Here is a 25,392-nt window from a genome sequence, read left to right on the forward strand (position 1 = left end):
CTCCAACAGCTTTAAGTTCTTTTTAGTTTAGGAGTTTGTTTGTTTCTAAAGAGAAAAAAAAAAAAAAAAAAAAAAAAAAGGCTAGGGAGAATGTAATTGACCCAGTTGGGAGCAGCAGGCGGGTGTAGGAAGGGCCACAGGCGAGACACGAGCACCACCACGAGGCGCGCAGCCCCGGCGCGGGCGAGCGGCCGGAGCAGCCCCGGGCACGGGGACACGCGAGCCCCGCAGCCTGCCCGGGCGGTGACTCTGGAGATACAGACAAAAATCAGGCAACTCGATTTCTACGACAGGATTTTTACTTTTTTGCAATCACTTGGAGCATTCCCGTGAGATGTACAACATCATCTGATGCTGATTTTTTTTTTTTTTTTCCCTAGGGTATCTGTTGACTTTTAATATCCAGCACAAAAACATCTCCATAGCTTCGACTGGTGTGAGAGCATCAGTGCTTGGCTCAAGAGAGGTGGTTAAAGCTTTTAACTGGAATCATGCCAGTCTATCTAGATATGGCTTATCACTTCCTGTAACCAGGTGTAAAGGCATGTTCATTCCCAAATAAAGATAACAAAAGGCAGTGAACATCATATCAAAATTGTCTGAACTTAATTTGGTGTAATTTCATTCAACTTTTTATTTTACTTTGGTTTTTAAGATTTTTTATTTTTAAATAGCCATACTTGCTTTCTGAAAAAAAAAGTCAAGTTTTCCAGTAAGTCAATCTTAGTGGTTTAAGACAGCAGTAACTGGAATATAAAAACCCCAGGCCAGATCCCTCAAAACAATTGCTAGCTTATATGGCATCTGATCTAAATACTTTTCCTAGAGATTAGTGATTACAGCAGTGGGGATTTTCATTTTTAGGATCATTCTTTTCAGCCCTAATTCGTCATGATTTGTAATTTGGATCCCAACAGCAAATCTTGAAAGATATCAGCACTTGGGGAGCATGTAGCAAATTTAGAATGTCACATTTCAACAAAAAGATCAACGCTCCTAAGACTTTGATTCCATCTCTCCACCATTTCCCTGTGATTTAAAAATATTTCCCAAGATATATGTCTAAACTAGATGAAACTGATTTTAATCTCAGCTTCAACTGGCAAACATGAGTGATCTAATTCCTTCTGCATCCAAATGATTTTAGGCATTGCAAGAAATTAACTTTGATTGATTTAGGATTGACAGATTCCATTACTTTTGTCTGACAAGACCCACACAACACGATAGAACTTTTTCTTCCCAAGTTCTAATGGTGAGCATCCCATGTAATCTCCCCTCTCCTTGGGATCAAGTAATATCACAAATTGCTGTAAATGCAGTACTTTTTAAAAATTACTTAGAAATCTGTGGTTTTTATTACAATCCCTGGGGCTCTCAGTTTGCCCTCTTCAGGTAACACTACAAATAATTATTTGCTCAATCCGAGTTCAAATTGTCACTGCTTTTCCAAGGGGATGGAATGCTCTGTGAAAAGATGACTTCAAAAAGAAGGCAGAAGCTTACTTGGATTTGTGGGTGTCTGACATTCCCAATGACCTGAGATATTTGGATGACAATTTGTGGGCAGTCACTGAAATTTCTAATTATCATCAAGCGTCACTAGAGGAAAAAAAAAGCTAAAAAGAAATTCCTCACCAGACAGCAGTAACTTCAACTGAAAAAATTCAACCTGTCTGAAAGCAGCACAAGAGGCATTAAATACTTCAGCCTATATTGCTGCGTGAAAAAGCTTTTCCTGCAGTTTTATTAAATGCATTGATACTTGCATGGTACTCCCCTATGAATTCAAAAGTGTTGTAGAAGTCTTTGTAGCAATATTGCTACACTATTGTACAATCCATTTCAGAAATTTAAGAACCATTAACTGTGAAAAGTCTAGAACTATAGAATAAAAATGCAGTTATCAGCCTGAATGTAGGGGTTTAGGATAACAAAGAGCTTCAAACATCTACTTGAGATCTGTATTTTTTTCTTATTTAGTATAAACAGCTGTCTGAATGAATACAAATCTATCTTTAGTCAGCCCAGCATTAAAAATTTACAGTATACATATAATGAAATAATGTAAAATATAAATAAATAGAAATATAAAACTCTCCTCCCATATTTGCCTAACTACCCTTATACTTTCAATAAATTAACAAACCATGCAAAGAATCATTCTGCAAATTAATCCTTTAAGGCAAAAAAAACCCAAACAAAACCATTTCATCTTTGACTTGTTTTATTTTATTAGAACAGCTTATTCAAAGTTAACAGTGCTGAACACTCTGTTCCTCATGCAAGAAGTATATTTAGTTTTGATCACTTTCTAACTACCTCTACTCAGAAACAGTGTGGGATTTTTGTATTTGCAGGGCAGAGCATTTATTAACTCAAGCCTTCTCTCCAATATGGCACAATCAGAATGTTCTGAACAGCTGGTTAGGAAGATAGCCAAGATGCAAGAAAGATGTCTGAGCTTCCTTTTCAAGGGCAGCCAACTCTTGTACTGTAGGTGCCAGAATATCCACATGGCCTTTATACAGTCCACCTGCCAAAAGAGATACAATCTAAATTATGTGTTCAAAGCTATTTTTCAGCAGAACTAACAATGCCCAACCACAGTCGTTCAGAGAGTGAATTACTTTATTTAGAAAAAAACCACAAAAAACCAAAACCAGGTATACACATACTCTTGTCACTTGCAACTCATAGGCTGCATGTAACAAATGCAGAAGATAGCAAAGAGCTAGCAGCTTTTTATAATCCATTTATTTATAATCTATATTTTTTTTATTTATAGTCTATTCTGTTGTGACACAGGAGACAACCAGGAAACTGAGCACTGCACAGCAAGGGAACTTGAGAGTAGTTCATTCTTACCGCCCAGAGCTCTTTTCTGCCCATATGTAACCTTCCCATCAAAATCATCCACTGGTACTTTTATGTCTGGTTCAACTTGGGCAATAGTGCAGTTTAAGTGTTCTTCAATCTCCCCCAGCAACTAAGAGAAAAAAATCCAAGAAGTCTTTTAGTACCCTTATGGTCAAAGACCAGTCCAGCTAGTGTTCTGAACAGTCACATTTGAGTAGTTTGAACAGGAATGGTACAGAAAACAATTTGGTCACAGATACAGAAAAATAACCCATTTTTATTAGCTCAGACTACACCAGTTCATTTCCAATTTCAGCATGGTTTTACCCTATCTAGAAGTCTTCGTTTCATACACTACCCTACTTGTATGAATGAGGCTACTTCCTAATAGAGCTCATAGTCCAAGCTTATTTTATCACAGATTAGGTGTATTTGCCCTTCTTTATTAGAGAAAGAAGTGTTGCTTTTTAACGTGCACTCATAGCTGATATATAGAAATCCCAATGAAAACCTACTTAAGTGACAAACTATTTCCAGTTTAGAGAAATAACAGGTTTAAGTGACAATTTTGCAACAAACCAACTAAACACAAGTGTATAATTAACATCCTCTAAATCTTAAAATTTGATTAGGAAGACTCCAACAACATTGGCTGGAAATATTAAAATAAGTTTTTATAATGAAACAATTTAGAGAACATATAACTTGAAAATACTTCCAATTTCTTCTTTAAATGGAATCAAAGGTTATGAACACCCTAAGACTAGATTTTGTACTTCAACTACACAGCTGAGACATATTTTATTCTTGAGTCTTTTAGAGGAATGGGGGAACATTTAAGCAAAATGCTTACCTGCATCTCATTGTACCATATGGTACAACCTCCTTCTTCCTTCAGCCTAGTGTTGTAACACCCTTTTCCACGACTACTGCATACATGGTACCAAACCTAGAAATAATGCAAAATTACCTCTAAACTTCATGAAATACTTTAGTAAATTCATTTTGACTAATTATAGCATGAAAAAGAATTCATGTTTAAGTTTTTTTATGATTCGTTTTAAGAATCTGTTTAAGTTTTCCTTCAATTAAGCAGGGACAAAAAAGCAGTTTTTCAATGCAGGATAAGAAGGCCAGATAGCAGCTGGGGACAGAACCTTAGGTAAATAATGTCTGCTCATCTTTGCTTTGGTGTGTAATTACCTTTTCTTTTTCTTTTGCCACAAGGGAGATTGCCAAACCCATCCTGAAATATTAGGAGACAAGGGAGGGAGAAATGTATTTCAGTAACTATTGCCACCTTGTGAAACAACAACAAATAATATCAAGAACACCTGGTGACTGCTCTGAACACACACGTACCTCTCGGCTCTGCCGACTCTCCCGATTCGATGAACGTAGTTCTGTTTTTCATCAGGGAGCGTCACGTTGATAACTGTGTAACACAGACACAGTTCACACAGAACACAAGATTTTTTTTTTTAAATGTATGAGGTAAGGTCAGAGATCAAACACCTAAAAAATTATTTTGATTGCTGCAATTCCTGTCCTTAGCCTATGTACATACTTTATTACAACAGTTACAGGTGTAACCTGCAATACCTGCAATACAGGCTCTCAGTCTCAAACTGCTTTCTCCCTGATTACTTTTTGGCAAGAATGGAAAACCAAATTAACAATTTCCAAAAATGCAGAACATCAAGTACTTGAGAACTTATGGTGAACAACCAAATTAAATATTGCCTAGTTTAAGCCTGTAAGCCTACATCTCTTAAAATTATAATATTTTAAGAGACTTAATATATTGACAGGACTGCCAATATATTTAAGCTCCAGCGCAATTCAACAGGTTAAGTTTAAAAAACTATGTCTTACCATATGGAACACCGTGAATATCAATTCCTCTAGCAGCAACATCTGTGCAGATCAAGAAACGGACATCCCCTCTCTGCAAAAACAGAGCTTTAATGAAATGTTGTGCTAAATTCAGCAAGCAAAATCCCAAGCAATGAAATCATAGTCCTTTGCACTGCCTTCGCCTTGAAATGTCTCTGTATACTTAGGAACACTTCAAATAAAGCATGAATAGCTTGGCGAATTTACATCCTTATTTATTTCCCCAGCACCATAGGGCAAAACAAAAATCAACAAATGGCTTAATCAAAACTAAACTATAATATTTTAACTTTTTTTTTTAAGTAACCAAGTAGTAAAGACTTGAAAAAACAGTGTAATTACTACAGAGTTTAAAGTTAGGTTTTTATTTCAATGTAAGCCTACTATCTTCTGAATTCAAACTCACAAAGGTCATACTGATTACCAGTACAGACTTCCACCTACAGAAAATGTGCCTTACAATTTCAAGAAGTGGGACATAAAGTATTTGAGTGCAATTTAATTTAAATGGAGAACTAGGAACACAAATTAACACAGGAATTCAGATATTGGGAAGTGATGAAAAAGCCTTCAAAAATCTGCTGCATCACCTTAAATCTTTCCAGATTTTGCTTTCTTTCTTGAGGTTTTCTATCACCATGTAGACAGACGCATGAGAACTGATGTCCCTTCCTATCAGGGCCTGAAAGAATTTATAGGCATTAATAATGTCACATAAAAGCTATGACAGAGAATCATACAGAACTGGAAAAGAATTTCAGGTATTGGGGTAGAAAAAATACACAAGACAAGTAGTTAAACATTCTTTCTCCCTCCTCCCAAGGGCACATCTGTACAGGCATTTTTCGTTACTCCTTCCTGCTCTAAATTTCTGCATTTCTACAAATGTTCATCTTCATCTTTCTCCTCACACATCCCTTTCACCGTTCCTGTGTTTTCTTCCACATTTCTCCTTCTATGTCTTCTTAAGTGTGAACATCTCTTCCCATGTCTCTTATCCTTATCAGCTATCAATTTTACTAGTATGTTTCAGCAGAGGCACCATGTATTTTCTCACTAGCTCAAATTTTGGTGCATGATGGTCCATCCATTCCAGAACTATCTGGAAGAGGCACAAGACTGTTCATTGCTTTCTTTCACAAAGGGCACCCTGCAGCTGCCTGCTACATAACTCTGAATTTTATGCCCAGTGAGTGCATAAAAAGCAGAAGCACAATTTTCTTTATGCTGTGTCCCAGGACTGGTGACCTCTATCATACAAATCTGGTGTTGAAAAAACCCAGAAGTGAGAAAAGTGAGCTGAGTAAGGTTGACATGAAAACATTACCTCCACCCTGTTGGATGAAGTATTGCTCCATATTATCACAGTCTATTTTAGTCCTGCAGAAGATAATGGCTTGATCCATCTTGTGCTCTTTGATAGCTCGAACAGTGTATTCTCCTTTTAGAATTTTAATAGCTTCAGACCACATTTCTAAATCAAAAAAAAGAAGTTATTTCACTCAAATTGTTTAAAAACATGAAGAATCTTTGAACTGTGTATCTTTGAAATTCTCTAGCCTTCAAGTAGACAGTCAAACTTTTATTATTAGAGCAAGTAACTAAACCTTCAGTTTGTACCTCTCCCTTCCATGCCCCTCTGCTCCAAGGTGATACAATAAAGGATACAATAAGCATTCAGAAGTTTCAGGTTTCTTATACACACCAACAAACACTTGTCTATAAATCTGCAAAATATATATTCAAGTCTCTTTCCCACTTCCCAGTTACAGAAACACATTTCTCTTTAAGACTATGAGAATGTAGAAATAAAATTTTGGAGGAACATGACTCAAGGCCAGTTATCTACTACAATTTACCTTTAATTGAAGACATTTACAAAAATTTCACTCTTTCTTAGTGCTGCTCATTACCTGGAGTGTTAGCGCCAGGTCGTGTATTGTCTTTTGCATGTACTTCATCAGTCTAGAAAAACACAAACAAAAAAGCCCCCTAAGTCAGTAGTCCACTCTCACAGAGAAATACTTAACTCCATTAACTTGTAACTAGGAAGAAACAAAAGTTTAGAAGTAATCTTAGCATTCTGTTCTCCCACCAGCCATGTTTACCAACCTTTAGCTAAAGGAAAGTCTTGTACTTAACAATACAAAACTTATTCATAAAAAAAGGACAACACCACTATTTATATAGACACTGGATAGGAAACGCCTTTGAACAAAGTGAAGAATTAAAACTACACAAACCTGAATCAAAAGATATTGCAAAACATGGTTAAATCACACAAATAGTAATTCCTTATATTTTCCCCAATGCTAGGCTGAATCAGATATAAACCTAAAATCTGAAAGAAATAAACTCACACTAAGACTTAATGAAAAGGTACTAACACATGACAAACAGAGGCTCCAAAGACAAACAGTGATTAAGAAAACCTACAGATTTGTAACTGCATCAGAGTTGCCAGGAACAAAATATGGTTCCAGGTTATTCAGAACTTGAATACTGAAGACCTGAACAACCAACACCTTCTCACATGAATAGGTGTTAGGTGAATATAGAATCTGGAATCTCAAATGCAGTCTGATATGAAATCCATTCCTGTAAAAACTGCTCATCTCACATGGGCTGAGGACAGAACTACCTTATAGAATGATCCATCTTGGCAGGTTTATTCTCTCCTGCCAAGTCAGAAAAGAGATACTAAGTACAGTTAGGCCATGGACCATTAGCTGTGAAATGGGTGAAAAAGCACAATGCCATTGCTCTCTAGTGCAAATCAGACTGTTACTCTGTCATGCTCTTCCTCAGTTGTGTTTGTAACACTGAGCTGTTATGATACTTCTGATATGATGCTGACTACCATGGAACAAACCATTTCACATTAAGGTATTCCAACAGCCAGCAAAAAATTCTTCAATATTAGGCCCCTGTTCTGAAGGTTAAATAAATAACCTCAATTTTCACTTACTCTGATATGATTCTTGCCGAGCCTTTCCCAGAGTTTATCAGTTTTTGGATTTACAGGCACAACTACGTGGTGTACAGTTTCAGGGACAGAATCTTCTCCTTTCAAATCAACCCAGGTGGGAAAATGCATGATTTTTTCGGATAGTTTTTTCACATCAAAAGAATGCAGTGTTGCAGAGCACACAATCACCTGAAAAGAGTCATATGGATACCACTGAAGATCCTCCCAGCCCAAAAAGGTGAGAGTAGAACTGGATGAATGTTATGTAGCTGAATAGCATAATGTAGCAAAACAAAATGGCTGGATTTCCTCATGACAGGAACCACTCAGTTGGCAGGAGTCAGGACACAATATGAGTTGCTTAACTACTCTGTTACAGAGACCCAAAAAAATTAGTAGGAAGAATGCAGAACTATTGAAAGCTGATGAATCAAGATTATTAATACTTTAGAAATCATAAAGTATGTGTTCAGTCATGTTTGCTAGATTTATATATAAATAATTCAAATTAAACTGAAAAATCCTGAACACTAGGTTTCAACATCTAGAATGCTAAAAGTATTTTCACAGGTAATTACTGAACTCACTGAACACGTGTTAGTTTTGGACAAGAGCTTTTGGGAACTCTAAAGAAGCATGCTCCATGCCAAATAATAGTCAACAACTGAAAGCAGAGCACACCACACACCCCCAAAAATATTTAAGCAAATAAAACAAACAAAAAAAACCCCCACAATAATAAGAAACCAAACCACAAACATTTTATACCTGAAGTCTCTTTCCATCTGAGGTTATCTGAGGAATTTGACTATGGATCCTGTTTATGAAATCTGAATAACCTTGGAGGAGAAGGCCATCCTGTGTGGGGATGAAATAGAAGAGATTAAGCTGCAAATCTTCTCTCTCATTTCTCAGCCTTTACACTTGAGTTAGATAAGCAATACACTTCTAGTCTCAGAAGTTCTTGCTTTTAATTAGCTGGACAGGTCAAAGCATTGCAGGGATATTATTACTAAGGAGAAAAAACACCCAGTAAAAATGTGGAGCACTTACATTACAGCTGCTGAGAAGCTCAGCAGCTACTAACTAGCTAACATCCCAAGGCATTTCATCTTGGTGAATATTCAGATGTACTACAACAGATCAGAGAGATGCCCTTATTTCACAGCATATTGAGTGTAACATTCACTGGCTTCAAGACCTGCTGGGTTAACTAACATTTATATTTTGTCTTTGTCCTTCGAGCTCCCTGCAGTGGCAGGGACCGACTTCAGTACCTTGTACATATAATTTGAAATACATTTTTCTATCAGAAAAATTCCAAACATTTGACAGAGAGCCTATGGGGGCAGGAGGAAAGTAGGTTACTATGGTTGCAAACAATGAGAGGATTAAGGTAGAACAATCTATAGGTATCTAACTGTTTCCACTGAATTATCAAATACTATAGAACAATTATGTTTCACTTTTTTGCAAATATCATATTGCATTTAAAAACAGAATTTAAGTAGCACTTAGTTCTCTACATACAGCTTCATCCAGAACCAGGAATCGAACTTGAGATAAATTAATCTTCCCTGTTGAGACCAGGTCATCCAGCCTTCCAGGAGTTCCAACAACAATATCCACCTATGAAGTGCATAAAGAGTATGAGCTGGTCCTGTAACTAAGTAGAGGCATTAAAAGTTTTATCTAAGCTTAACATTATGAGACAATTATCAGTATAATGCTTTATTTTCTATTAATTATAACTTCATAAAATCCTAAAGTAATTTGAGTCTGGGAGATCTCTTGAGATTATCTGGTCTCCACTCCCCACCTTCACATGCAAATTAAGGACAATTTCTAAGCTACTTTAGGTAGCTGCCTCATACAATTTTCATTACCCTTCTGGAAAGGGATCCTACAACCTCCTCTCTGGGCAACCTGCATTTTGGTTCTATAGTAATTTCATTAGCAAAATCTACCTTATGGAGGAAACCTTCCCTTATTTGGGAAGTGCTGTGCCCCCTTTTGCCTTCCCTTAACCGCAAGCTGTATAATTTGTTATCAAAAGCCAACAAACAGATTTTTCACCTTTTTTTGTTTTTCAAATTTTTCTCATAGTGGAAGGATACAAAGTCTATCAACTATAGAAATAACTTCAAATTTTGCCAGACAGGTTCACAATCAAGAATTAGAAGTCGCACAATCTTCCAGCTCAAGTAGGCTTAATAGAAAATTTTTATTTTGGCAGCTAGAACCACTAGAAAATTTATTAATAGTGATGTGCTTTCACTTCCAAAAGTGAGTCTTAAATAAAAAACATGGCCCTGTGACTCTGTTCTCCCTACAGCGTGACTGAATCAATTGTACATTCCATGCTGCTGAAACCAGACCACTTCCTTCTATGTAGGACTGGTTTGTAGTGTAGGTTCATCTTGATAACTGAAGACTTTTTATTCACAAAAACAGGACAGAAGTTAAGAAACCTGTCTTGTTGGTTAAGGAAAAATGGCAAACAATTACACCTTTATTTTAAAATCTTCAGGAGTACTCAGGCTTCAACAGAACTTGACTAAGTAGTATAGGTACTTGTATTGACGTGGAAGTAAAGGAACAACTGCTAGACTGGTGCAACATGAGCTTCCTAGCAACTGTACAATTTCTTTCTAACATTCTTAATGTTTAAGAGATGTCTTAATATTCTCTTTCTTAATGTTTATTACTATTACATAAGTTACAATCATTAATATTCTCTAGCAACATCATAAATTACTTGGAACCCAAACTAAAAAATCATATGAAAAAATACAACTTACACCTTGTTCCAGTACAGAAAGTTGATCTCTTGCAGCAACTCCACCAATAATAAGCAGCTCCCTAAAATTACATCAATATATTTGACATTTACCCATTTATTATATTCAGAAGGTACACTTAGAATCAGTCTTCAGACAGATGTTTTTATCGACAGTTGACAATTAACAGCTCTAAACAGTAATTTCAAGAATAACAAAAAATTCATTTTGAAACTCATCCTTTCAAATGTAGTGTACTTCAGTTCAAGTGAAAACTTTGTTAGCAAACTGTATTTGAATGCAATTACTTTATCACTGTTGTATTAAGCAAATTAGCACCTTAACAAATTCAATCTTACAAAAAATGTTTCTTAAAAATCTCAACAATAATGAAACTTAGTTCAGTAAAGTTTCCTGTGTCCTTGAAAGTTAGAAATGCAAATAACACTAAACTAAATGAATCTTTCATTGTAGCTTGCCCATTCCTTTTGCTTAGTCCCAGCAATTCTAGTAAATGAACTCTTTAAACAGATGCCAGTTTAGAATTGGGAAATGTTTACGTTTCAGAAGCACAGTCAAAGCAAAGACAACTTAAACCCAAAGCAACTTTTAGATTATTCATTTTTCAGAATCGCACCTCCATGATAATTTGTCCAGTAAGCACATTAATTAAAGAGAGCAGACCCTGTATGTAACTATTTGATGGAGATGAAAAACAAACAAAATGAGGGTGTAGAGGAAGATGGGGGTATAGATGAATGTTTAGGAAAGAAGGGCAGTAATCAGATGATGTTTTTAGTCAAGAAAAGCATGTGGGGTATCATACTAGTTATCACTGATAATTAAAAAAACCCCTACCCACCAACTGTATGAGAAAAGGCAGTCCACAGACAAAACATACCAAAAACCCCCGAAGTGGTCTAACTGTAGCTGCATAGTCAGAAGTTTGGTTGGTAGCAGGTTATTACTGATATTATCAGCAGCACTGCAGATTACGGATCACTTAGCTACAAAGTGGAACCTGCCCCCCCCATCTTACAGCCATGGAAAATACCATAAATGCGACTAACAAATTCACTATTACCTTAATTTGGGATTATCAACATATTTTTTGAACTGCTTCACATTGTTTAAAGTTTGTTCTGCCAGCTCTCTTGACGGTTCTACAATCAGTGCTTTAGGAGCATTTGGAAGGTTCTGTGCTTGAACCACTTGTGCATTTCCTAAGTGGAAAAAAAAAATCACCATTAAGACAATGGTACAAACTACATTTCTACTCTGGAATTTTTTACTGGAAACAGATCTGTATTTTCTATTATTATTTAAAACCTAATAATTCTAAATATTCCATTGAAAGGTGATGTGATTGCTCTCTCAATTATGAGTAACTTCAGAATAATGATCAGAACTTACAAGTGGCTGTACTGGCCCATGCAGGATAACCCATTCTATTGTGGGGCATAAAGACCCACACATTTTTACGATAACACTGTTGAAAAACTAGCTGGACTTCTTTTATCTGATGTACTTTTAAATTCAAAATATTAAAGACTATCGGTGGTTTAAGAGTAAGAAAATCTGGCATACTTTCAAAAAAGCATCAGTATTTCTTCATTACTGCTGTATTTAAGATCTTTCTGATTGCAATTAAAGGGATCCAAAGATGCTCTGTAACACAACTTGAATATAAAAACAAGAGAAGTTTGCAAAAATCTAACCTACCTGAGTGTTGTGATTTTACAACACTACCCTCAGGAGCCTTGCAAAGTCCAACATAGCCATCTTTTGGTGGAAACTTGAAATCTTCTTCACCAAAATTGAATTTCAATTCAGCATTCTAGGTTTCAACAAAGTTGTGTCATACACACAGATCCAAAAGACCACATAAAATGAGAAACAACTCAGTAATGAAAAAAACATATTGACAAGGCAAGGTCTTTTCTTCTTCCATCTTATATATTCCTCTTCCCCAAGTTGCTGGAATTTAAACCCCCCCCATTCAAACACACAGAAAAAAGCCAACAAAAAAACCTAAGAATTTTTTCTGAAGTTGTACATCTCTCTAACCACTGAAAGGTTTTGCTAAAATCTCTACTGCTTCAGATACAGACTCAAGAAGACTAACTCAGAAAGACATAGTACTGCCTTACAGTAATGTTAGAGTTCAGAACAAATGAAATAGGCTGACTTTCAAGCTATTTGTTTCCATTGGTCAAATGGCAGTATACTAAAGTTTAATGCACACAACATAGCACTGTTACTAGGAATTAGTTATCCATGCTATTCTACCTATAAATTCAAGATTAAAATATGAATTTAAACATTTAGCTTTAATGGTACTCAGAGCTAACACACGTTATTACTTCAGTAGTGAATACTGGTAAACCAAAGAAAACTGACTTTACGTGCACAGCTGCAGTAACTTAACTGGCTAAGAAAATTTTGTACCTAAGTAACTCGTTAACAAACCCAGAAAAATTATAATCATCTTAGACATTTGTAATATTCCTGTTACCTTCAGCACACAAGCTGCAAAAAGTGCTTGGTTCCTTATATGTGGTGGGATTTCAAATGCAAGGCCAAGGTCCTTCCCTGAAAGTAGGGTTGGTTCAGTCAGACTCTGCAAGTGTGTGCATTCCTCTCCCTCCCTCCCACCCAGTGAAAGCATTCAAATAAAATTCCAAAGAAAGAGAATAAAACCTACCATTTTTGGAAAATTTTATTTGTCCTTTTTCTGTGTCTAGATAACACCCAATTGTATCATGCATAGTGAATTCCTGAAACAAAAGGTTTGTGAAGCTAAGGCATTTTCAACGCATTAAGATGACTTAGTGCTTATATTCTGTCAGCTTTTAGTTTTCTCACCTCTCCCTAACAAATGTTGATTTTTGAGAGAAGTCAAGCAAGTTCAAATTATTTCAGTCAGACTGTTGTAAATAGAACACTTTTTTGATTACAAGTCTTCAGTAAACTGCCCAATTGAGCTTAGATATTTAAACATTTATTACCACGTTAAATTTACTTCAAAAACCAAACACAGTGACAGTGACACATTTAAGTCAATTACCTGGAAGTATTGTGCATTAGGGAAAAGCACGTTAGTCACATATTTATTAGCCAATGTAAATCTAAGTTTAGCACACCAAACCCTGTGTTGATAGGGTTTGGTGACATCAGAAAATTGTATTTTAATTATAATAAAAGACTAACTCTTGAAGATGATGCTATATGCATGTTATGTATACTTAAGTATCTTGAGAGCTGCTAATTTTATAGGTATGCAATAACATTTATATATTATTAAGTGCTTCTAATCAACAGCTCAAGAGTCACTATGAAAGAAGCTACAGTAGTCATAAAAGTTGCAAGTTTTATGACATTGAGTTACTATTAACACAAAAAGACTTGAGCTTCTGCTTTAATACTCATTTATTTACGTTTAAACATCTCAATTTCACTGCTACACGACACAAAAACCATTACAGATATTCCCAGCAGACACTTCACAAGTGTACATTAAGGTAAGGGCAAACTCAACTCAATAGCCAGAAGTAGTGCACTCTAACTATGTCTTAGTAGCAATTAACAATGCATTTTGACAGATTACAGTTGTGAAATTACTTCTATTTTAACTTCTAGTAAACAGAATACGATGCCCTCACTTGCATGTTCCCAGTGTGTGCAGATGGGTTGATTTATTCAAGCTAAACATGAAGTAAGTCAAGACAAATCTCAAGAGGTCAGTTAACTTTTAACCTGTAACACACAGCAAAATTTTAACTTCTAAATAAGAGTTGATATAATTGCAGTATAACCACTATTATGTCTCAAGCTTATAGCTGCTTTTGTTGAATCTTTTAATAAGCTTTTATGCAAAATTGCTTCAATGTTCCATTGGTCTTTTGCCTAGTGAGCCTCCCTTTGCAGTGAGCACTATTTAAAAACACAGCTGATTGTAACAGCACAGAACTAATATGCAAAACTTTGAATAATATTTCTTCCAAATGCAATTCAAGCTTACCTCACCATAGCTGTCAAATTGCTTGTTGTGAGATTTCTTACCAGTGCCACCAAATCCAAAGCCAAATTTATCAGTGCCTGAAGACAAGACAACAGGCTTTTATCTTTTGGTTGACAGGTTATGCTTTTTCCTCTTGGTATTAGCAACTGAAATTTCCAACACTACCACATAAGCAATTATACACAGTGCTAACTACAGATTTCTGATCTCGGTGTACACCAAACTAGTCCTTTTGCAGTAGTACATTTACTGATTTTACCAGTCCCCAATAATCTTCATTAAAAAAAAAAAAGACATAAAAGGCAGAAAGTCACAGAAAACAAGAAAACACTGCCACCACCAAAGACTTCCCCTTACAGGAAGTAAAATACTTATTTTTGAGTATAAATATAATACAATATATTTATATATATTGTATTGTATACATATATATATATACACAATACAATATAAATACAAATAAAATACAAAATGTTTTCAACTCTCCAATATTGGGCTCCCTCCTGAGGAGTCCATTCTCTGCAACACCAGAACAGCACTCCACCCATTCCATGTCAATATAAAAACTACCTATAGGTTCTTCAGAAGGAAACTCACCCAGATCTAGTGAAGCCTGCATGGTTGACCAACCAACTCTGCACAAGCCTTGGTCATGACAGGAAACTTCATAGTAGTATTTTCCTTTAAAAAAAAAAAAAAAGGATCTAATACAATACAAATTCATTAAGGTGTTTCAGTCTTGCTACTTCCAAGACCATACAAATCTAACATCCCAGTCTTGCTAAAAGTGTAATAACATCCCCTACACATGGTGTTTGTGTGAAAAGGTTGTGTGTATACCTATGTATGCAATGAGCAGGCAAAAGAACAGAGGTAGTGTGTAAAAGGCTCCAAAGGAGTGACAAGCAAGAGAGTTATGGTCCTACTGAATGCACAGGAACTCATAAACTCAAGGCATAAGGTTCTGCAGAATCAGTACCACACCACCAGCTTGCCCCAGCATCAACAGCTGCTTGTGCCACTTGAAGAACATCCAGCTGGCTGTTATTTATGCACAGACTACAGAATTATCTGCACACCCCAGTAAAGGCGACTGTTTAAGGTACTTCTGAACACAACACACACACAGAACCACTGGAGTACCAGGATGAATGTGCATCTGAGTCAAGTGTTAGGGTTGGCCTCTCAACTATTGCTATAACCACAGAACCATGAAATTTTTGCACATCTGTGTGAAGTCTGTGAGGAAATGAAGTACTGTGTGCATAGCCATTTCCTAAAAAAATGCATTCTGATATTAGTTATGATTCCACTCCTGCAACTCAGTCTCCTATTGTGCCTGAAGATTTTTAGCTTTCTAAATATACTTCATTTATTTGTAGCTCAGTAGACCATTAAACGCCTAGGTATAACTTCTAGTCTTTTCCAGCTCTCTTTACCATAGGGAACAAACTCTTTGATACTTTCTTAAAGTTTTGTTTAGTTTTGCTTGTTAGTTTACCAAGGACATTTTATTTTGTACCACGTATCTTAGACATAATAAAGGTAAGAGTCAGAGGACCAAGGGGGAAGGACTCCAATGGGGCAGAATTACCTAACCAACTGCTTCTCTAAGTGGGCCATATTAGCTGGATACTCTAACTGCCTGGTCTTATAAAATTGTAGGAATCAAATTCAGGGCATGGTTTTCACCACATTGTGTACCTGAAGGCTTTCAAGTAAAGGTTTGCTTTTCTTTTAAGGTTGTTTGGAAAGGTATTGTTCTACTTCCAGGCATCACTATCAGGGAAAAGGTAATTTACAACACAAGGAGAACAAAACAGAGGTATTTGTCATTTCCAAGTCTTAAGCTACTAAATTTGGTCAGATGGATGCCAAGTTTCAACCACCTACATTACCAATGGCTGACTAGCAACTGACACTCTTCTGGAAGAATATTCAAAACACATCACTTTATGCATACCTTTAGTCACGCCTCTAGTTGCTCTGCATCCATGCCATTCTTTTATCTCTCTGCTCTGACAACACAAACCATCCGATCCAATTGCTGAAAATTACAAGACAGTTTTAGTTAAAGAAATTGCCTAACTGCTTTCAAAAGAAAACTTCATGCATTCTTTCCTCTAGTTTATTGTTTTTTACCGAGCAAAAGTTCTCAAGTAAACAGCAGGACAACTCACCAAAAGCTGATCCTCTGTCATAAGGGTTCATTTGCCATTTATTGAGCACTAAGTTGAAAAGACAATAACAGAAAAAGCATTTAATCAACAAAGCAAGCCTGAAAAACTCCAATTAGAAGTTCAAATGGTTTCTACAGTGCTTGACTTAATTTTCTGGGGAAACAGCTTTGTTCCAATGAAATTCATACAAGCTCAAATGAAGGCCTACAATCAGAAGGAGGGGCAAAAATGCTAAATGCAAAGGTACTCTATGGAAATTTAGATTATTCCATTAAGAACATAGATTAAGATACTTAAAAATGCAACTGCAAACAATGAAGACTTTTATAAAGTAAGGCAGTTTCACACAACCACAATCAAATTCGGGTAGAAAATATCTAAAACTATTAAGAACAACATATTTGAAATTCATTATTTGCCATTTCTGTTCCAAGCTTACATTAAAGTATTTTTCAGGCTGTAAGTTAAAATGTCATTACTAAGGAGCTAAGACACAAGCACACAGAATTTCTGACTTCATTTTTCATATGCCCAAAAACATGCTGTAATAAAATCTATACACGATTTAAAAAAAAAAACCCGAACAGATGCCATTTCATTTAGGTTTACTGAGTGTATTTGTCTATTCATATTACATTCTCTCAGGGAGGATTTAATTTTTTTAAGTTGACTTTACTGTCACCAATATAGCAGTAGTTACAATGATGACAGCTTCTATAACACCTTCAGAGAGTTGTTTGTGCAAATACTGTTCACTTACATAAAACCCAATCTTATCAGTACCACAGATTGGACATGGTTATTGGCTTTACAGTTCCAAGCTTAATTAAATGGATGCATAATAGACTCTCAAATACTGTGAGGATATTACCAAGGTTACAATCCATTCCATAAAGCTGAGTTCTGGTCCTATGCATTCCCTGCTCAATTCAATGTTTACTAAAACAAACAAGGTATCAATTATTCATTGCCAAACCTAGGCAGGTGCCAAAAGGAACACAGCAGCTCTACTCTGCACAGCAGAATTGAAAGACTGTGTTACCCCAGCCACACAAAAATATGTTTGAGCCTAGAAGAGCTTTCTGCTCAAGCTCACTTAAGGGGCCCAAACCAGCTCCATGGTAGTGAGCTGGTCTCACCTAATCCTGCAATAGAAAGGTTTTTTTAACTCTTTCTTTTAAGGTGGACACCATTACCACTTCACATCTTGCAAGGCATTAACCTAGTATGTCTTTTAGAATAGTGTGAAGACAGTGGATCAGCCAGCCTCAAGCTGAATACAAGAGCATTACTAAGAGTCTGCAGTCATATGCACACCAGTTCTTCCCATGATTCCACCAGTAAATTTATATTCTCTGTTTAATAAAACACTGAATGATGATATTTACATTATCCCAAATTATGAAAAAAATACTTATCTAATGGCAGGTTAGCTTTACTTTTAAAAGTGACAAAATCAACACAAGTTAGCAGAGCTTTGAATTTAAGGAGTGTGACATATAAAAACTTACCTGCCCCTCCAGTTTTAATAGTGGCTTTTCCTTTCTTGCCTTCCATTTGGTCCTTCAGTGTTTCATAAACAATCTGGATAACTGGAATGCTGAAAGCCTAAAATGAAAAGTCACTTTCATTCCTCAAGTTATACACTTATTTCCAGCCTTGTTTTCGGGTGCAATACCCACAGCCAGAAACACTGAAATACATTCCTACATATATGTTGGTAAAGACTATTCCCAATAATGCTTAAACACATATAAACATTCTCTCTGCATATATGAGACCACTTAAAGACTTTTACTTTCTCACCTTTTACCACTTAAAGACTTTTACTTTCTGCTAATATAAGTTTGATTACTTACACCAGTTTTTCCACTCCCAGTTTCAGCAGCCTATAGGAAGAAAAATACAAGAGTTTTACCAGGACTGTAAGAACGGTTCCAGAATTCTGTTTTGATAAACTAAGTTTATTTTTTAAGAAGTATTATTTTGGTTTATGGAATGAAGAACACAGATCAATAAAAGACATGATGAACAAGGCATACTAATCTGATACTTTCAAGGTTATTTATACTGCAGCATTGGCTTGGGCAGTATCAGCCATGTTCCATACAGAGCTGTGTCACGTATTTACAACCAAAGGGAGAGCAGATGAGATCAGACAGCCCTCATTCATGGGGCAGTGCCTGTCAAGAAGTCAAAAAAAAAAGAAGCCTAATACTCCCAGATTTCATCTGCAAGAACAGCTGGAAACACACTAGTAACTCAAAGAGGCTTTTACCTGAAAAATATACTTTCTATTGAAGTAGGACAGGAGAGCTAGTCTAACTATGGACAAAATTCACCACACAAACAACAATTGAAAGACACAGGATTTCTAAGAATAGGGCTATCCTGCCTACATACCATAAGCACATCACCACCTCCTAAGATCAATGGGATGGATTCTGCTTGGATATCTGTAGGGAGACTACAGGAAAGAATATATTAACAAAAGGTAATGCTCTACATCAGTAGCAAAATAAATTTTTACTTATAAAAAAATTCACAGAAGCCACAATCATCAGCAAGATGAAGCAGGTAACTGCTACTCCTCCTGGCTTGCAGTGGAGTCAGGTGCACCTTGGTAAGAGCGCTACATCTCACATCATCATGCTAAACTATAAAAAAAAACTTATTAACTATATATTCCTTGTCTTCCTTTCTTCAAATGAGTTTTTCTTTAAAGCCACCTACACTGATTTCATTTACATGATTCCTGTTCAAAACTGGAAAAAAAGTAAAGATAACTAAACTCAAACAGCATTTTCAGACAATCACACCTAATTAATATTCACATGAGAAGAAACACATGCATCAAGTTTGCCCATACTGACAACTTTGTGAATGACAATTCAAAACAAACTCTGAAGTAAAAACAGGTTGGCCAAACTAGTAACCAAACACAATAATAACAACTTTTTTAGAAGACTGACACACATGCACTAAGTTTGAAAAAACCAGTAATAGACCACAGTCTGGAAAACATGTACTGAACCAGCATCAATTATGTGAGAGTATTTCATCCAAGAACCCCATGATACATATAAATAAACCAGAGGCACAGAGCCTGTTGTGAAACAAAAGAAGTGAAGCATAAGCAGTCATGCTCTGCCTGTCCAAGTTTAAGTGTTACTGCTGCAGTCACAGTTTGTATTCTTCAATCTTTCACACTACAGAGAAGCACATGAGATGCAATCACAGTAAAAGGAAAACACACATCCACTTTGCTTTAATGTGACAGCAGAGGTGCTTTAAGAAGCATGTCAAACATTGCTGAAAGGCAAATTAGAGTTTGCCACACTCCTACTTACAGCCAGTCCATCTCCTCCACTGCTTGAGCTATCTCAGGCATAACACCCATTTCTGTAAGACAAGCAAAGAAGGATCAAGCAGTGTTATTAACCTCACATCGCCCAAAGACTGCCAAGTGTCAACACTTCCAGCTACAGACAGAACCATGGAAAACCACTCCTTTGGGCAACAGCTTGTGCAGCCTTCACTCCAGCACCCACTGATGGAGACGTTCTCCCTTCCTCAGAGGCAGCTTTGAGAGCTGTCCCCACCCAGAGCAGAGTAAGTCAGGCACACACAGGGCACAGGGGCAGGCACAGACAGAGCAGCAAAGTGAACACACTGGGGTCACTGAGCACCATTTCAAGGGCAAGCTACTCATCTTTGCACCTTTAAGGAAACTGCCTATGCAGACAACAGAACAGACTTTGCTAATCACAAATATCCAACTTTCTCTACAGCTGGGTGCTGTATCCTGTATCCTATAGGGACTCTAGCTCACCAAGTCTTGCCTGACAATAAGAAGACAAGGCTTTGGTTTTGATAAAGTTATTAATTACATCGACTTTTTAAAGTTTTTTTTTCTTGGATACCCTTTCTGGCAAACTCATATCAAGGTGTGATGGTTGTACCTCAGAGAAGATAAATATGGAGCAGCATGCTTGTATGTTGATAAACAAATCCTCTGTATTTCAAAAGGAAAATGAAAGAAATCTGCAGCTCTTCAATACGGGCAAGATGAAAGTGGCTCCTAACCAACTCAAATGCTGGTAGCACACCATCAAAATTACTAGTTAGCTGTTGGTCATCTCTTTGGGTACATAAGGTTACCCTAAATCAATTCCTTCAGCTATAAACATGCAGAGGTTTCACACACTGGCCTCTGCACTGCCACACGCTGGGTTTCAGACTCAGCATGCACCTGCACACACGCTGAGCTGGGCTGCTGCACGTGGATGTGCACAGCCAAAAATTATTCTTCCACTTCCTATAGTACAAATGCTGTAAGAAACGTGTTGTATTTAGAACGTGATTGCAGAAAGCTTTAATATTTTCAAGTGCTGGACTCTAACCCTACAAAAGTAGACAATCCACACAAGCAACAAAATCAATAGCAATCAATAGCAATTCCTACTAATTCCAAGTTGGAAACAAATCCATACATATTTTTGTTTCCCATATACTTCCAACTCATACAGTTTAATTCAATACAAAGTACAAGAATTTAATCAATGACACCATGAGATTTTCCTCAACTACATCCAAATTAACCCTGCTGTCTAGCATCCAAACTGATCTCTAAATCTTGGGAAGAAGCTTCACCATTTTCCCCCTGTCATAAGATGCAAAAAGTTCAGTTAAAAGGGATAAATTAAAAACCCCATATACATTAAAACTTTACAGAACTGTGATCTTGGCTGGCTGCCTAGTCTTACAAATATCTACATGGGGAAGGGACACAAAGAGTGATGCTTCCTCCTTTAATAGTATGCTTTTAGATTACAGTTTATATAATACATATAGTTTGCTAAACCGTATCACCAAGCAGAGCTTCTTTTATAAAAAGCCAGTTTTTATGCACTGCTACACACAGAACAGATATGATAAACCTCCTATTACTGAAACCAGTCAGCATGAGGAATGAGCCTAACTTTTAAGCAGTCCCTTAGCTAGATCCGCATATGCAACAAAACCTGCAAAGCCATTCCGATAACCATTTCTCACAGCCTACAGAGGCCCGGGGACACGGGGAGAGGCACCTACATCCCCCGCAGGCCTCGCAACCTCCAGCCTGACCTATGGTCAGCCATGCACCACCGCGGGCCAGGCTGGAAGGGCGGCCGAGGAGCTCCCCCCGGGCCGCAGGGAGCGCGGGAGCCGGCGGGCAGAGGCGAGAGGTCCCCTCAGGGCCGAGAGGCCGCGGCCCCCGCGCCACGTACCCGAGAACGCCGCCATCTTCGCCCCGGGAGCGCCGCGAGCAGCGCAGGGCGCAGGCGCGCGGCCCGGCCGCCGCTTTATGGGGCCGGGTGGGCGCAGGAGCCGCCGCGCCGCGCGTTCCGGCCCGGCCCGCGGGCATTGATGGCCCAAAGCGCCTCAGACTCGAACACACCGCGGGATGTGCCAGATATACCCCAACAAGGACACTTTATCCTCCAGTTTTTACAGAAGCTTCCCCAAATTCTGCACCATCTTATTCTAGTGCCAATAAACGCAAGAACCTTCGGGGTTTTGTAAAAACCAAAATGAGATTGCTAGCGCAGAAGTGCAGCTTCTAGAGCTACATCAGGAGCCGATGGGGCATTTGTCTGCTAAGTGGAAGGCACAGCATAAACCATTGCCGACTGCTTTCCATTGTGAAACACAGCTTCAGTCTTTCTGAAGGCAGCATGACATAGAGACACATCTGGTTCAAAGGCCAAAAAAACCCCAAAACGGGCAGCTCTGCAATGTAGCTCTCTTGAGTATTGTGTTGCAATTTGAATACTGATTTTGTCCCGGTGGTTTGTTTCAAGATTTTTTTTAATACTTGCTGAGCCCTACTAGCTGTTAACTTACACTGTAGAAACTGGTGTCATGTAGAGAAAAAATACAGCAGTGTATTTTATACCTTTCATACCAGGCTGTTTGCATTGCAATGGTTTCTCATGTATTAATAATTCCTTTGGGAGTATCTTCCTTTGATGTGCCTCTTTTCTTTCACTATTATTTGCTATATCTGTCAATCATTAGTTTGCTTGGTTTCAGCTAAATGACAAAACTAGTGATTTTTTAAAGGCACAGATATGAATAATGTACAGATTCAACCACAACTCTAAGAAAACCTGTTTGTAGGCAGACCTTGATATCAATATATAGTGCTGCTTGTTGGTGTGGAACGTGGAGTGTAATTTACTATATATCTCCCACAAGTCTTTGAAACTTACAAACACAATGTTGTACTATTTACTATTGCTTTACAAGCTACATTGTCAAGTATAGTTAAAAAATAGACACAGTAAAAAGGCTTTTTTTTCTTTGTATATTTTTTCTTCTTGAAGTCTTTCCCAAGCATTCTGCCCTGAATCCCTAGTTTCAGAATCTGAATTTTTGTTTAACCTAATTCTAGGCTACAGCGGTGCCTACAAGAGCTTACTAACACAAGTAAAAATTAGACTGCAGGAGCAGAAGTGTCAGGGTGTGAAGTAATTTTATTTCTATTTTACAAATGCTTTATAAACTCGCAGGAAAGAGGCTGAAACGTCAGTTCTTTTACGATTATTTCACAGAACCAGGTTGGGAATGACATCCGAGATCTGGGTGCAGGCTGTGATGGAACACCGCCGGGTCCAGCAGAGCACGGCACTGAGTGCCGTGTCCAGTCTTCCCCTGAACAGCTCCATGGACCGTGACTCCACCAACGCTCTGGGCAGCCATTTCAATGTTTAACAACTCTTTTTGTGAAGAAATCCTTCCTGGTGTCCAACCTGAATGCAGCTGAAGCCTGTCCTCTCATCCTACCACTTCCTGCCAGGGAGAAGACTGACCCCCCGGCTCCAGGCTCCTTTCGGGCGCTGCTCAGTGCCAGGGTCTCCCCTGAGCCTCCTTCTCCAGGCTGAACACCCCCAGCTCCCTCAGCCCACCCGTGCCCCAGACCCTTCCCCAGCTCCCTGTCCTGCTTTGGACACACTCCAGCCCCTCAAAGTCCTTCCTGATGTGAGGGGCCCGAAATTTACAGACAAGCTTTTTATCTGCTCGAGAGAGCTGAACGCTAGGAACTCATACCTGCAGGACTGAAGTATTTAGAAGCCCTACGTAGCACCACTGAAGTTAGAAGAACCAACTGCGAGAAATCCACCTTTTCCCTTTTTCCCCATTTTTTCCCCCCTATTCAGTAAGAGCTCAAGCCACACCCCGCGGTCAAGCCACACCGAGCGTTCCCAGCCCGAGCGCCCGCCCGCGTTAAAGGCGGAGCCGTTTGGCCCCCGCCGGGCGCCGTCGCGGTGGCGGCGCGGGGAGGGCGGCGCGGCCCGGCATGGCCGCCACCGGCGGGGACAGCGGCGGGGCGCGCCGGGAGCGCGGCATGGCCGGCGAGCAGGCGGAGGACGGGGAGGAGAACATCCTGTACGACCTGCTGGTCAACACCGAGTGGCCTCCGGAGACGGAGGTGCAGGTGCGTGTGGCCGCGGCACGGCCGCGGGCGGGGGAGGGGACCGGCCACGTTGGCGCGGGCGGGGACGCGGCGGCGCCCCGGGGGCCGCGGGGATGCGCCGGTGCCGCCGGGGAGGAGCAGCGGGATGCCCGCGGTGTTCCTGGTGGGCACACGGGGTGTTCGTGCCACCATTGTCCCCTTGTGCCTTCGTGTCACTTAATTCCCACCGTGGCTTGTGCCGCCTGGGATGCCCTGAAGTGTTTCTTGCTTGTTGAGCAATCTGTATGGGGTTTTATTGTCGAGCTGGCACAAGCGAAGGTTTGCTGAATGAAGCCCAGGTCTCATGACTAGAAACTGCTGTACAGAGAGCTGTGGAGTCTGTGCTGGTGAAAATAGGATCTTCGTTGAGTTAACCTTGTATGAGGAAAAATAGATTCTCTCTCTGGACCCCTTTGTCAGTACAGTTATGTCTGTATTTATAGGAGTGGGGTAAAAGGGAGAAGTGTTTCACTTCATGTCTAGTTTCTTAAGCCTAGCACTTAGGAAATCAGAAAACATTGTTCTGGTACTGCAGGTTTTTAGTTATTTCTAGCTGTTCTCCTTCCCAGGCCACCAGAAGGGCTGAGAAGCTCTTTCATCTTACCTTTTTCATGTTTTCCTCTGCAATGTGCTGAGTTTGCTGTATCTATGTCTGCTTGTCTGACTTGGCTATAGAGGATGCAAGCAATGTGGTTTTATTTCTTTCTTGTAGTGGCTTTTAGGTCCACTGACGTTTTTAATGCACTTCCCCCTGAAAGTTGGTAATAGAAGCATTTGTACAAAGTTTTATGCCTAATGAGAAAAACTGAATAGAAAATATGTAAAAAGATTCCGAGTGGGAGAATGTGCTTGTTAAAAATTAGTAGAGCCATGCTCAAAAAAATAGGTTTCCATTTATCAGAAAGATTTTTTTTTTTGTTGCTGTTGCTCTTCATCTGTAAATCCTCAGTTGCAGCAACAGGTATGGGTGTTTGGAAAACATGATTGCAGTATTACCATTTATTAACCTAATAGATTATTTGTGCAGATGATTCGATAGTTTCACCTATTTTAATTCAACTGTGTTTCGAGAAATGGTAAATAGTCTTTGTTTTTAGTAGCATATGGAAACAATTATCTTGTTGCAAACCATGAGGAGGACTTGGGTATGATGACACAAGGCTGTGGTTCTTCTACAGCCGAGTTAAGGG

General features: G+C 38.5%; 2 protein-coding genes across 3 annotated transcripts in view; one reads left to right on the forward strand and one right to left on the reverse strand.

Annotated features, from left to right (window-relative positions):
- Positions 1-2,209: 2,209 nt before the first annotated feature.
- On the reverse strand, positions 2,210-23,912 carry DDX1 (DEAD-box helicase 1). 2 transcript variants are annotated; one of them, XM_064411915.1, is made up of 26 exons: positions 23,797-23,912; positions 20,055-20,106; positions 19,108-19,171; positions 18,564-18,593; positions 18,216-18,312; positions 16,705-16,752; positions 16,488-16,571; positions 15,122-15,205; positions 14,525-14,601; positions 13,208-13,280; positions 13,019-13,095; positions 12,226-12,340; positions 11,588-11,726; positions 10,525-10,585; positions 9,254-9,352; positions 8,492-8,581; positions 7,724-7,912; positions 6,669-6,720; positions 6,083-6,229; positions 5,346-5,437; positions 4,735-4,807; positions 4,222-4,294; positions 4,063-4,105; positions 3,713-3,808; positions 2,869-2,989; positions 2,210-2,536 (listed from the first exon to the last, which is right to left on the reverse strand). In XM_064411915.1, exons 2-26 carry the CDS (start codon positions 20,102-20,104, stop codon positions 2,406-2,408), a joined length of 2,205 nt encoding a protein of 734 aa, XP_064267985.1. In that variant the 5' UTR covers positions 20,105-20,106; positions 23,797-23,912; the 3' UTR covers positions 2,210-2,405. The 2 variants fall into 2 exon arrangements, with proteins under 2 accessions (XP_064267985.1, XP_064267983.1); XM_064411913.1 differs by lacking the exon at positions 23,797-23,912 and adding an exon at positions 21,975-22,071.
- An 89-nt stretch (positions 23,913-24,001) lies between these two features.
- Positions 24,002-25,392, forward strand: part of NBAS (NBAS subunit of NRZ tethering complex) — a 160,080-nt gene continuing 158,689 nt past the window's right edge. The window contains exon 1 of the mRNA XM_064411911.1: positions 24,002-24,184. Within this exon, the coding sequence (XP_064267981.1) occupies positions 24,047-24,184 (138 nt within the window). The 5' untranslated portion in view covers positions 24,002-24,046. The remainder of the gene's footprint in view (positions 24,185-25,392) is intronic.

This window comes from Passer domesticus, chromosome 3 (assembly GCF_036417665.1).
Source record: "Passer domesticus isolate bPasDom1 chromosome 3, bPasDom1.hap1, whole genome shotgun sequence".
In the NCBI taxonomy this organism is placed as follows: domain Eukaryota; kingdom Metazoa; phylum Chordata; class Aves; order Passeriformes; family Passeridae; genus Passer; species Passer domesticus.